Below are 14,122 nucleotides of genomic sequence, written 5' to 3'. Positions count from 1 at the left end.
TGATAAATTTTGTTTTCCTAGAGTGGTTTTTTTCCCCCTTGATTTAGATGTGCTGTGAACACAGTGAAGATGTTAACTTATTCCTGCTCTGATTGATTTGTTATTTGTCTTTTAATTTATTTGCTTTTCAAAACATAATTAAAATTTTTATGCAGCTGTAATCATCTTTTTTCCCATTCCTGACTAAGCTTAAAAAGGGGTCCCCCTTGCAGAGGTTTGGCAAGTATGGGAAGATATTTTTTAAAAAAAGGTTAGGAGTTCTAAGAGCATTTGTAAGAAATGCAGCATTCATCTTTGGCTGTTTTTCCTCGATGCCAAGTTTACCTCATAATTTCTCCCCCTCTCCTACACATAGTTTCCCCACAAACATTTTCCTGCTAAAATAGGAGGGCAAATTATGGGGTGATGCTGCCTGCGAATATGATTTATAGTTTTCAAAACACAGAGTTTCGGAAGGACAATTTTAAGTAATATAAATTGAAGAGTTACCTTAGCTTTTTGCCATAATTTTCTTCTATATATCATTTATTCTTATGACAGAACTAGATCAAACTTTCAATGTAAAGCTTTAAAAAATATCTGTGTTTATATATGCATGCAAAATAAACAAAATGATTGTACAGGGCTTGTTATGAGAAACATTAGCCCCCTAACCCTAACCCTACTCCAACCCACTTTTCTACTCTTGACTCTTTTAACAGAATCTTACAGCTTTACCTTCATTCATATCTTTAACTGTTTTTACAGACTCTGTGTGTGTGTGTGTGTGTGTGTGTGTGTGTGTGTGTGTGTGTGTTTACTCTCAGGTCTCTAAGTGACACAGCAGTATATTTTGTGACTGCCAGTACAGGCTGTTTCTCTTACTGACGTCCCGCCGTGGAAGGCCAGGATTTCAAGTCCTCATGTCTCTCCCCCACCTGCTTACAGGTGCTCTGTGTCTTACCCTTCCCTGTCCCTCTCCCCCGACCAACAAATTACACACGTTCACACTTCTTATTCTGCCTTCCCAGTGCAGCTTTTTGTCCTTGATTTGACTGAATACTCAGTGCTTACGTTATTACAGTTTTGTAAATGCTATTCCCTGCAAAGTCATGTCGTTTTCTGTTCCTTTTCTGCACAAGTTTGTTTCCTGTAGAATTAGTGTTGCCATGCTTTTTGCTTTAGTCATTTTCTGTGCACTTACTCACCGCCACGTTGTGACCCCTGTCAACACCTCCAGAGGCATTGGATGTTGTGTTAATCTCGGCTCCTTCAAGACGACTCTCCAGACTCTGGCCTGCGCATTTGGGGGGCTCGCTACAAAGGCCACCTGCAGTTCCAGCTCTCCCTTTACTGGCGTTCTAGCAGATCCTGTTTCTTCCTTCTCTGTGTTGAGTCTTTTCCTTTGTAATTTCTTGGAAAACATACACAGGTGGTAAATATTTGAAATCTTGTGTCCATGAAAATGGCTTTCGTTTATCCTTAGTTTGAGCTTAGTTAATAATATGGCTGGGTATAGAATTCTAATTTGGAAATCATTTCCCCTCAGAATTTGGAGGCATTTTTCCAAAGCCTTCTGTTTTCCAGTGTTGCTTTTGAATATTTCTGATTCTGGATCCTTCGTGTGAAGTTTGTTTTTAATCTGTGGAAGCTTTAGGGTTTCTTCTTTGCTCCCAGTTTCAGAAATTCCATGATGCTGAGTCTTGCTGTAGAGGTCTGTTTTCTTCTCTTGAGCTGGGTATTTAGTGATCCCTTTGAATTTGGAGATTCATATGCTCCGTGCCTGCCATCCTTAACTAGAAGTCTTTATAAAAAATGTAAAGGGAAATTATAATGAATTTATATTTATATAAATATGTTTTCCAAAGCTGTAATATTATCAGTTAAATGTTGAAACAGGATCATGGTGATTAAATTCGCCAGCCAGAATTTAAGAGTCCTGACAACCATAAAATATAGACAGACCTTTCACTTGACAGAGCAAGTGAAAATTGCACTGAGGAATTGGTCAAGCCATTTATTACTCTAGTACGCAGCCTAGATTTGTATCAGAAACAGGGAGACTTATTCTTAAACTTGTTTCACTTTCATCAAGAGGAGAAACACACAGCTCCTTCCTTTTAGCTGCAGAAGATGGAAGGTGCATCCTACTCAGTTCCTTGTTTCAATTTGATCCCCCAAATCACATGCGAGAAACTGTTTGTATATTTGTCTGCCCCGGTCTTCAGCTGCGTTAGCAGTAGAACAGTAATCCTCCAGGCCACGCATGTGAAAATACAGCTCTACGTTTTCCCTGGAGTTTTAACTCCTCCCCTCCCGCCCCCTCAAAGGCAGTTAGAGGAGCAACTCGGTCGGTCTTTCTCTGTCAGTGTAATAAAAATAAAAATAAATGGATGAGCTACACACTTCTCTAGAATGATTTCTTTCCAAGGGCTGCCCAAGGAACAGTAAACCTTGAGTGGATAGACTTCATAGTGGGGGAGTTTATGTCTTAATACAAGGTTTTAAATGCAAGGCACTCCTGCACAGCTCCTCCCCTCTCTGTAACCACACTGAACTCTCCTGTGACCTGGTGTGACCTGGGTTCCCCCACCACGAAGCAGTTCTCCAACCCTCTGTAGCTCAATTCTGACACTGCCTGCTGGGACACTGTGTCAGATCCCACAGGTTAAGGGCTCAGTCAACACCGACTGCCTCCCACTTCAGATGACAGTCACAAGTCCAGATGGTCACCTTTGCTTCACATCAACTAGCTGTAAAGTAGAAGTTTCTGTGACCTCTTCTCCTGGTTTAAAAAATGTGCTAGAGTGACTCACAGAACTCAGGAATACAATATTCTTACTGGATTGGAAGTTTATTATGAAATGATGTGACTCGGGAAAGGCCAGATGAAAAGGTGATAGGACAAGGTGAACTGGAAGGGGTGTCTCCCTCTGGGGGGTGTCCCGCTCCCCCAGTTTCCTCCCACGTTCTCCACCCCCACCCAAGCTCTCCAAACCCGGTCCTTTGGGATATTTGCAGAGTCTTTATTAGGCTAATCAATTAAGTCATTGAACACTGGTGATTGACCCAGACGTGGCGGGGAATGGACTGCAAGTTTTAACCCTCTCAGCTCCTGGTTGGTTCTGGCACCATCCTCAGAGGCTTTCCAAAAGTCAGCTCATTACGGCACACTCAGGTGTTATCGAAAGTGGCTTGTTATGAATAACAAAAGACACCTTTATCTTTTTTTATCACTTAGGAAATTCCAAAGGGTTTGGAAGCTCTGTGCCAGGAACAGGGACAAAGACCAAATATGTATTTCTTATTCTAAATCACAATATCACAAAGCTCAGTTCCAAACATAAATAGCAATTATATCGCACTTTCACGTGGGCTAATAATGATTTTTGTTTTCTCTTTTCCCACCAGCTTTTTGGAGACTGGGAAGCCCAACTGCGGAGAATAATGAAGCTCATTGCTGGGGGTGGTCTGTCCATCACTGGCTCTCATAACATGTGTGGAGACTATCTGTACAGCGGCCACACGGTCATGCTCACACTCACCTATTTATTTATCAAAGAGTGTAAGTCTGAAACAGATTTCCATTAGAATTTTCTCACCTGCCATTTCCTGTGGTTCGAGGAAAGTCCGCTGAAGGAGGGCTGGAGGCCTCCGGGGCAGTACCTGCTCTCACCACCATGCCCGGCTCTGCAGGCCCCGGGGAAATGTGTGTGGGAGGAGTAACTGCTCTGGGCTGGAGTCTCTTGTTTCCTCAAGTGTCAGCTGTGGCATTGGGATGTTTCACAGCTGGTGGAAGGAGCCAGAAGGAGATCTCAAGGACACAGAAACCTAGTGTTGGACCTGATTGGATGATGGAAGATGATGTGTTCACTCAGTAGCCATTTTTTTCAACACCTGGCACTGTGCTTTCAGCTGAGAGAGTTCAGCAGTGGGTCGGTGATGTCTGCACCCTCATAGAGGCCATGGGCTCAGGAACACCGAGGCAGACACTAAATGGGAAAAGTCCTTTTAAAAATGTGCAGGCCCTGGTTGGGTAGCTCAGTTGGTTAGCGCATTGTCCTGATACACCAAGGTTGCATCCCTGGTCAGGGCACATAAAAGAAGCAACCAATGAATACATACATAAGTGGAACAACACAATAGATGTTTCTCTCTCTCTCTCTTCTCCTCTTCCCCCCCCTCAAAAAGAAAATTAATAAATAGAAAAGGCAAAGAACATACTTAAAATATTTTATTATGAAATACAAAAGCAAATAAAATGTTAATATATGATTAAAGTCTTTCATCCATCTCTCCTCCTATTTTCCTCTGTCATTGTCAGGGGTACTGACCTCTTTTCCTTTAGATTGTCAAATAGAAAAATGACAGTAGCCATCCAATGTAAATGAATCAAAGTGATACCTATTTTTTGGTCAGATCCACGGAAATATTTTTTCTTGGTGGCCCACAGAATTTTACTAATTACTTTATGTATGCCATGAGATGAAAAAGGTTGAAAATCACTGCTGTAAATGAACCACAGATTACATTGTTCATTTATCTACTTGTAGAAAAGTCAGGTGTGTTGAGTTTCCACTGTTAGAAACAGTCTCAATGAGCATCCAATAGGCAGTTTCCGTGAAGAGTGACCAGTAAACCATGTTGCTGACACCACAGGGGAGGGACACTCACTGCAGCCTGCAGATGTCTTGGGAGTGTGTGGCACGTTGGAAGTTTACTACGGCTGGAATTTAGAGTGGGGGGAATGATGAGAAATGAGAATGAACTGGTGAAGAGGAACCAGATCACGGAGCATGCCTTAAGCCAGCGGAAGGAGTCTGACTGAGATGGTGCCTAGGGAAGGGCTGCGCCTGTGGGGCGGTGCCCTCTTACCCTTTCTTAGAGGGGAAAATCACTCGTGCAGCAGCTTGCAACCTGGGCTGGAGAGCGTGCAGACTGCAGACCAGAGTGAGGAGACCATCTGCGCTGTCCTCCAGGACGGAGTTGGTGATGGCTCTGCCCACCATGATGGCATGGGCGATGGAGACAAGTAGAGGGGTCAGAGGGAGACCAACAAAGGGCCAGGCGTTAACAGGATTGATTGGGGGCGGAGGTTCAGGAGACGGGTAGTAGACTGAAGGGTGAGTGCCCAGTTTGGGTCTTAAAAAAACTAAGGGAACACAGCAGAAGAGAAGGTGGGCTTCAGGGCACTGAGAGAGAAGGGGCATATACTTAGCAGGTGACCAAATAAGGTGGATTCCAACAATGTCTATTCAGAATGGTCAGGGCACGGTATAGTCCTTGTACTGGGATGTAACTGAACTTAGAAAATGGGAACAGAATTGACCTGATGTCAGCAGCCCAGGGGAAGGGGTTTCTGCCCCCCGCTGGTTGGTATCTGACATCTTTTCATGGGATTAGATCCTTCTGGAAGATAAAGCACTGCGCCATATTGGGTCCCAAACTCAGATTTTTGAATCCAGGTGCTATCACTTACTAACTCTGCAACCTTGGGGAAAGCGTTTAAACTTTCTAAGTCTTGGTTTCCACATCTTTAAAATGAGATACTGGTAGCTATTTCATGGTGAGGGAGAAGTGGTACAGATTAAAATAGATGGCATGCATGCACACTTGTACTAGAGTCACACAAAGAATGAATGATAGCTACTATTGGTTGCTATATTGTTAAGGTATTGAGTACAAATTTTTCTGGAAATGGAATATGGAGCCCTATACACACAACAAGACCCCTACCCTGACTACTTCACTTAAAATTACAAACCACCCTTTACCCTTCTGAGTCTGCTTATCCTTTTCAGCTTTTTAAAATTTTCTATATCATTTCAGCACCACTAACATTATAATTTCCTTTTTTAGTCATGATTATGTTTATTGTTTCTCTTCCCTACTAGGAAGGGACTTCTGCACAAAGGTAGGCTCTTAGCCTGGTTTGTACATTGATCTCATCACCGAGAGCAGTTTCTATCCCAGGCATATTGTACCGGCTCAATAAATATTGATGGAATGAATGACTGATTCTTAAACCCCTGGAGAACCCAGTAAGATCCTGAGATTTATATCCCCTGGGGTAGAGAGGGAGGGCAGACTACATGCAAGCAATATTTTTGCCTAGAGTTTCAGATCCTCTGAAGCCCGTCTGTTAAGAATACAAGGCCGAAAGGCCCACACTGAGATTTTGATGCGACCCTCAGGTGCTTTCCCAATGGAGGTACAGACAAGTATGTATCTGGCACAGCCCTGCCATTGGGGATGCACTTGAACTGGAATTCCCAGGCATTTGGAGTCTCCCTCATTTGTATTTCAGAAGCGGAAATCTCAAAGACTCTCTGAGTGCTATACGGTTGCAGAGCTTAGAAAGCGTATAAAGCATTTGTATCAGTGATAATTGCTTAGTCCGTGTGTAAAAATATATAGACCAGGGGATTGATTTTTGTATAAAGAATTAACCCCAACTTATTCACAGGTAAATTAAATACCTGTTGGCAGCTTTTTAATTTTTGTAATGGATCATGATACATTAATTTTTTATTTTTTACTTTATCATAAATATGAATCAAGTAACAGCCAAATATGAATTAGCTGGTAAAATCACTTTATAAAATAAGATGCTTCCATTCTAACCTTGGTTACAGATAAGCTAATGTCCTTAGATTTGATAGCTCAAGGGATTTGTTTTCAGAAGGAAAGACCCAAGGTAACCGCGTTCACAATAGTCACAGAGGTATGGTTGGGTGTCCTTGGCGGTTCTTGAATAGTACGATCATTACAAATTTCTCCTCTTTTCTCAGATTCGCCTCGACGACTCTGGTGGTACCACTGGATTTGCTGGCTTCTCAGCGTGGTTGGAATCTTCTGTATTCTCTTAGCGCACGACCACTACACTGTGGACGTGGTGGTGGCGTATTACATCACCACGAGACTCTTCTGGTGGTACCACACTATGGCCAATCAGCAAGTGAGTTTCCTCTGTTTGATGTTAGCTTCTCTTGCTCCAGGGTTGATATTAACCAGCACAGCAGGGAAAAATATAAAAAAATGCACAAATGTCTTAGTTTTCTCTTCTCTTAAGGGATAGTCAACTAAGATTGTGTTCTTTGTGATGCTGATCCACTTGAGAATCAAAAATGAACAAGAAGTGTGTTATTATAATGACGTGGGCGATGCATCCTTGTAGAACGTGTCATTTTTCTCATTGTCTCTGAAAATATTTACTAATCTGTGTCCGCCTGTTGCTTGATTTGAATTCCTACCCTCTTCCTACCCTTGTATCCTCACCAGCTTAATACTTAATCATTTAATTAGGTTTGTCCATTTTAATTGTAGAAGAGTAACTAAAAAGCTAATTGAGGTATTTATTTATGAACAAGAGATTGAGTAAGGCACGAGTTTTCCTTGCACACCTGGGATTGGAGCTACTTGTTTTCCTACTAGGGTGTCCCAGGGTGCAGACGAGGGCAGGCTGGTGGCGCGACTCTGCACCTGGGCTGTGTGGGTGGACGGGGGCCGGTCTGGGTCCCTTTGTGAACTATAATGTACAAAATACTTGACCTTTAAGTGAAGGATTATGAGAAAAATATGTATATTCCTTTTTGGGCTGAAACAAATGAATTGTTCCTTCTGACTTGGTTTTTCCTTTCTTTATTGACGTAGGTGCTAAAAGAAGCTTCCCAGATGAACCTCTTGGCCAGGGTGTGGTGGTACAGGCCATTTCAGTACTTTGAAAGGAATGTCCAAGGAATCGTACCTCGATCTTACCATTGGCCCTTCCCCTGGCCCGTAGTCCACCTCAGGAGGCAAGTGAAATACAGCCGGTTGGCAAATGACACGTAACAGCCGCACAGAGTCGGGGAACAAGGAACTGTCCAAAGTGCTAAGAACTCCATGAGAGAAGATGCCATAAAATAAACACCTCCCTAATCCTACTATCTTTCAACAATTACCTTGACTTCACCTATTGAGTTACCTGGTCAGCACTGTGATCTTTCTCTCCAAAGGACCTGCGTTGGAAACAATAAAGAGAACTTCACCTATCATGCACTGTACACATTTCCTGTTCATGAGTTTGGGACTTACATAACCTGCAGCCACCACGTTCCTTTGTATATGATACAACAGCATAAACGTAAGCTTTTATATCATAAGTTCTGGTCTTTCCAGTCACATCTGGAAATAAAGTGTATTATTTTCTTGGGAAAACATACTTTTCATATCTCTTGCCCCAAAGATTGGGCTGTAAGCCATTTTCTAGCAAATGTCTCTATGAAGGTTTCTAAGTACCTGAATGGGGTTCAATTCTGAAATCTTTCTACCTGTTGCACCGATACTCAAGTAAAAATGACAGACACAGAAAGGGTTAGTAACTGGGTTTTGTAAAATCAGCAGAGACAATGTGTCAAAAAGTGCAAAAAAAAGATTCTGTTACAAAGTGATTTTCTAAGTATTTCCTAACTTTATTTTTCAAATGATGTTATGAAAACCAAATTTAAAGATTTTTACATGTCAAAGAGAAGAGAGTTAAAATTTAAAACTGCTTCTTGGGAGAGAAATTTGTCTGTTTCTAGTGCCTTTCTTGTCTTGATTGTATGGTCAGTAGGCGATCTTAAATGTTTTTATTTAATATAAAGTATTCCACGAAAGTATAAATGTATGTATACACTACTTAATTTTGCATTTATAGCTAAATTAAATCAGAAGGCTGCTTATGGTTTTTCAATTGCTCTGAATTAAAGAATGGGGGGGGTTGTCATTAGAAAGTCCAAGCCTGTTCCCATATTGCGAGCAGGTGGCAATGACATTGTGCCACTTAAATTATTTTCTCTACTTGGTAGTTCAGTTTTAACTATACAATGAAAACAGCCATGAATACTTTTTTAAAAAGTGAGTTTTGAAAATGATCACTTAACTAAAACTTGAAAGGTGTGAATTAGTTATCCATACTCTCACGACAATTTTGTTGGTGAACAACAAAAAGATCTATTTCTTTAAAATATATATGTGCAGAAACTGCATGTAACTCTTAAGTTTCACTCCTGACATAAGTGTGTTTGGGGAAGTACTCTATATGCCAATGTGGAGAACAAAATAGTTTTCTAAGACTGAAGAAGTATATATACCCATTCTGTATTCTGTGCACAGCGGAACTCTCTTCCGTGGGGCTTTTGTGTGTGTGTGTGTTCACAAGGTGATATTTGTATTGTAAAACAATAATGGTGAAGGAAATAAAAAGGCTTTTAAAATTTTGTTTGTTTTAAATCTTTGTAAAGTTTATCCAGAGAGTATACTGGTATCTTAACAGCCTACCTAGATCATAAATTAATCAAAATGCACTTTTTAATAAAAACTGATACTTAAACACAAATGGCTGTTTCTAATGTGTTCCAGTTTTCACGGAAGTCCTAAGTGAAGTCATTAAAGCGAGGTAAGAAACTCAAGTTTCAGAATTTCTTCACTGACTTTTTTCAAGACAGGGCCTTTAGTAAGTATGTTTTCTTTCCCTTGAGATTCCTAAAAATGTACACTAAACTTCAGTAACCTGTGCAGGTTGAGAGCACTTTTAAAAAGACAGTTGAGCCCTGGTGGGTATATCTCAGTGGATTGAGCACTGGCCTGTGAGCTGAATGGTCTCTGGTTCGAATCCCATCAGGGCACATGCCTGGGTTCTGGGCCAGATCCCCAGCCAAGTCCCAGATGGGGGCGTGTGAGAAACAACTGATCACTTTTTCTCTCACATATGGATGTATCTTTCCCTGTCTTCCTCCTTCCCTCCCTCTGTCTCAAAAATAAATAATTAAAGTCTTGCACAAAATTAAAAAATAAAGATATAGTTGAACCTTAACAATTTAGGAGGTAGGGGCACTACCCACTGCACAATGGAAAATATGTAACTGTGCAGTCCTTTGCATCCGAGGCAATCAAGGACTTTTTTTTAAAAAATTTGTCCAAAAAAATTTGGACCCACACAGTTCAAACCCGTGTTGTTCAAGGGTTAACTACATAAAGAGAATCACAGGTAAGCGAAATCCAAACTGCAGAGCACCGCTCCCCCACAATTTTGAATTCTCTAGTTCTCCATCACATCGCTAACTTCCCTTTTTTTCCTAGGAACTCCCCAGTCATACCACTTTTCTAGTTTAGAAAGGAAAAGTAAATCTGAAATGAGAAAAAGCATTAGTACTTGGGTAATAAATAGTAGAGCAAAATAACTTCAAAAAGAAAAAAAGCTATTCCCGAGGTGGTAAAGGAAGGAAGACATTAAGGGGGGAGGCCTGTCCTTATTAGCAAATGTCCAGGGAAGCTGGAAATGGAAGATTTCCCTCGTGGAGCTTTACACGTGACTCAGAAAATATGGTGGCCTCTAAAGGCAAATAGAGCATAATTTTCATATAGGTTTGTATTTAACTGTTAAAAACTTTTACTAACTTCAACTATTCTATGTTGCATATTATCAAAAGTGAATGGAACAAGAGCAATGAAAATGAATTGTTGGCACGTGCTAACAATAAGATCTTTTTTTCTAAGTCACAATAGTTAGATTAAAATTGATTATTGTAAGTCTACCTACTATGTATGTACCAAGAAATTCCTTGCTCATTGCTCTTCATGTCTGACTGCATTGGCTCGTGAGTTGACATCTCTGTGGCTCTAATCAGCAAGCCCCAGGAGGGACAAAGAGAGATCTCATTGTCTTTTGGGGAATTGTAATAGACTTGATATTGCCTGCCTGGATGAGGACATGTGCTCTTTTGTCCCTTAGTTTGGTAAGTCAAAGCCCTAGACAATATCTCTTCATTTTGCTCTCTTTGCAGTTTGGACACTACAAGTATCATCTGCTAACCCAGCCGTAGCCTCGGTGTTAGTTACCGTCCCGTTTCACAGGAGGCGACTCCAGTACGTTAAATAAGTTTCCCGAGAGCACGCAACTGGTAAGTGGTGAAAATAGGATTGAAGACCAAGTTTCCACCTTCTCATGCCCCACCCTCTCCCCCAATTCTCTGTGTTTTCCTAAATTGTTTAGTAAGATTCTGCAGTGGGAGAAGGCTGTGCCTAGGGTGGTATAGTTTAGCATCTAATGATGGAGAAAATACATACTATGAATTTAGAAATGCCCCCAGAGGGATTCGTGGTTGGTTAATCGCGGTAGAATATGTATAATTTTTGTCAATTGGAATAGTGCTTATTTGTAGAAGCTATTATTCCATCAACAGACCATGGTTGGTGACTAAATATTCAAAAGTCTCAAGAATTCTTAGGAGAGGTTTACTGAAGATTTTAAGGCAGACATCAATAAGATTGTCAAGAGTCTTTTTTTTTTAAGTTAGCAGGGGGAAAGAAAGGGGGGCATTGAATCTATAGGACTATGCAACCTCAGTGCATGTAGCTACAGGGGGCAGGAATACAGGTGAAGCCAAGGGAAGTTTCTGGCGGGGCGGGGGGTGGGGGTGGGGGGCTGACCCAGAATCCCCTCCCCCTCCCCCCTTGTTGTTAAGTAAATAGACATCCCTGTTGTTAAGTAAATACACACCTACACACCGAGGAACTGCCCCCCATTATCACTATATCATCTCTGTCTTTATTTCTCATGATCTTCCTTGTGATGTCTGCTCTGTCTGAGGTTGAGACGAATACTCCAGCTGTCTTCTGATGAGTGTTGGCACAGTATAGCTTTCTCCACCCCTTTATTTTCAGCCTCTCTGGGTCTTTATATTTAAAGTGTATTTCTTAAGAGAGAATAGAAAGCATATAGTTGCATCTTGTTTTTAATCTATTTGACAATCTCTTAACTGGTATATTTACATCTTTCACATTGAAAGTGTAATGGATACATTTGACTTAATATTTGCCATGTTTGTAACTCTTTTCAATCATTTTTCTTTGTTTTTTTCTGTCTTCTACTTTTGAGCATTATATCTCTTTTTATACACTAATTTATCTCTTGGCACACCAGTTATACTTTAAAAAAATTTACATACCTCAACACAGCTGAAAAAGAGTTTTAGTGGTTGCCCTGGAGTTTATAATACATATTTTTGCCCCATCTAAGCCTGCTTCGGGTGACACTGTACCCCTGAAAGTGTGGTGCAGGCTCCTTGTAACACTGGTCTTCAGAAAATTGCTGTTATTCATTTCACTTATCCATAGGCTGGAATAACCCAACACACTGTTACTATTACTGCTTTAACCCGTTATCTTTTAGATCAATTTTAAAAAATTGCCTTTATTTTTCTTCCCTGATCTTTTCTCTATGTAGATCCAAGATTCTAACCTGTCATTCCCCTTCTGCCAGAAGACCTTCCTGTTCCTTGCAGGGAAGGTTGGCTGGTGATGGATTCCTTTTTCTCATGGTCTGAGAAAGTCTGCTTCTTTGTTCTAGAAGGATAGTTTGACCTGATGTAGAAGTCTAGGTTTTTTTTTTTCCTTTGGACATTTGAAATATTTCACTTTAGTCTCTTGCTTGCATAGTTTCTCCCAAGAAGTCAGCTGTAGTTTTATTCTTGTTTCTTTATAGGTAATGTTCTTTTTCTCTGGATTCTTTCCATTGTGTTCTTTATCTTTGGTGTTCTGCAATTTGAATGACATGCTTGGGTGTGGATTTTTTTTTTGTATTTACTTTTTTATGCTTTCTGATCTTCCTATGTCTATAGTTTGGTGTCTGTCATTAAGTTTGGAAAGTTTTCAGCCATTAATAATTCAAATATTTCTTGTTCCATTTTGTCTTTCTTGCCTTTCTAGTATTCCCATTATGCATGTTACACTTTTTGAAATGGTCCCACAGTTCTTGGACATTCTGTTTCTTAATTTTTCTTTCTATTTTACTTTGGAAAGTGTCGAAACATATCTTCAAGGGCACAGATTCTCTCCCTGGCCATGTCCAGTCTGATGAGCCCATCAAAGGCATTCTTCATTTCTGTTTCAGTGTTTAATTTCTAGCATTTTCTTTTGATTGTTAAAATTTCCATTTTCTTGCTTACATTACCCATCTCATCTTGCATGTTCACTTTTTCCATTAGAACCCTTAACTTATTAATCAGTTATTTTAAATTCTTTAGTAATTTCAGCATCTGTGTCATACTTGAGTCTCATTCTAATGCTTGTTTTCTCTCTCCAGACTGGGTTTTTCATACCTTTTGCCATGCTTTGTATGTTTTTGTTGAGAAATGAACGTGTCGTATTGGATAATAGGAACTGAGGTAAATAGGCCTTCATTGTGAAAATTTACATCAATCTTGTCTAGCAGTTGGGCTGGATTTACTGCTTTCTGTAGCTATCTGGTGCCAGAAGCTCCAGAGTTCTCTAGTGTACTTGTTTCTCTCCGCCACCCTCTTGACTTTGGACTTCCCTAAGTGGTCATCCTTGGAGAAAGTCTATGTCGCATAGAACTTTTAGATGCATTTCACTGTGTCTCGTACCGGAGCCTTGCTGCTGTGATGGTAAGATGTAGAGTGAGGGCAGTGCCCCACAGTCTTCTGATTAAACCTTTTAGTAGGTTTGTGTCTCCACACTTGACGTTCACCAGTGCAGTATCACAGCCCCCACCTATGCCCATCCTTTGTTCCTTTCCCTGACATCAGCATTCCCATTGATGTGAAAAACATTGATTGGTTGCATCTCACACACACCTCTGGGGGTTGAACCTGCAACCTAGGTGTGTCCCCTGAGCAGGGATCAAACCCGCAACCTTTTGTGATACAGGGTGATGCTCCACACAACTAAGCTACCTGGCAAAGACAACTTTTTCTAGTAAAGATGGGCATGATGACTCTCAAGCTCTTTACATGTTGAAGTTGAAACTGCCTTGGTGACCCAGGTTTCATGGTCAAATAAATTTGGGAGACAATGTATAAGGTGTTATCTGTAGAATGTCTTTAATGACTGGAGGTCAAATTTGCATTCTAACAACAGTTGAAGAACTAAAAATGGCTGTTAGAGTCAGCTTTAATGATGTCAAACTCTCAGCACACAAGCAGTTCAGAACATGAGGGAAATTAGCATGGGGCTAGAGAATGGCGAGGATACATTCAGGGGTCTTCCAATTAGCCTGCACGGGGAACTTGCAGGCCGTTTTCTAGGTTTCTTAACTGTAAGACTTGCCAGAGCTTTTAATGTGCTCGTCTACAGAGGACTTAGGATGTGGCCAGCATTA

General features: G+C 40.8%; 1 protein-coding gene across 2 annotated transcripts in view; it reads left to right on the top strand.

The window, feature by feature from the left end:
* The window catches only part of SGMS1 (sphingomyelin synthase 1), a 284,385-nt gene extending 275,164 nt beyond the window's left edge, over positions 1-9,221 (top strand). For both annotated transcript variants that reach the window (XM_037066934.1, XM_037066935.1), the window contains 3 exons: positions 3,391-3,544; positions 6,771-6,937; positions 7,633-9,221. In XM_037066934.1, the coding sequence (XP_036922829.1) occupies positions 3,391-3,544; positions 6,771-6,937; positions 7,633-7,812 (501 nt within the window). In that variant the 3' untranslated portion in view covers positions 7,813-9,221. The remainder of the gene's footprint in view (positions 1-3,390; positions 3,545-6,770; positions 6,938-7,632) is intronic.
* The last annotated feature ends 4,901 nt before the right edge of the window (positions 9,222-14,122 follow it).

Source organism: Sturnira hondurensis, unplaced genomic scaffold (genome assembly GCF_014824575.4).
Source record: "Sturnira hondurensis isolate 20B ecotype Veracruz unplaced genomic scaffold, ASM1482457v3 Scaffold0016684, whole genome shotgun sequence".
In the NCBI taxonomy this organism is placed as follows: Eukaryota; Metazoa; Chordata; class Mammalia; order Chiroptera; family Phyllostomidae; genus Sturnira; species Sturnira hondurensis.
This window is presented reverse-complemented; position numbering and strand designations above follow the sequence as displayed.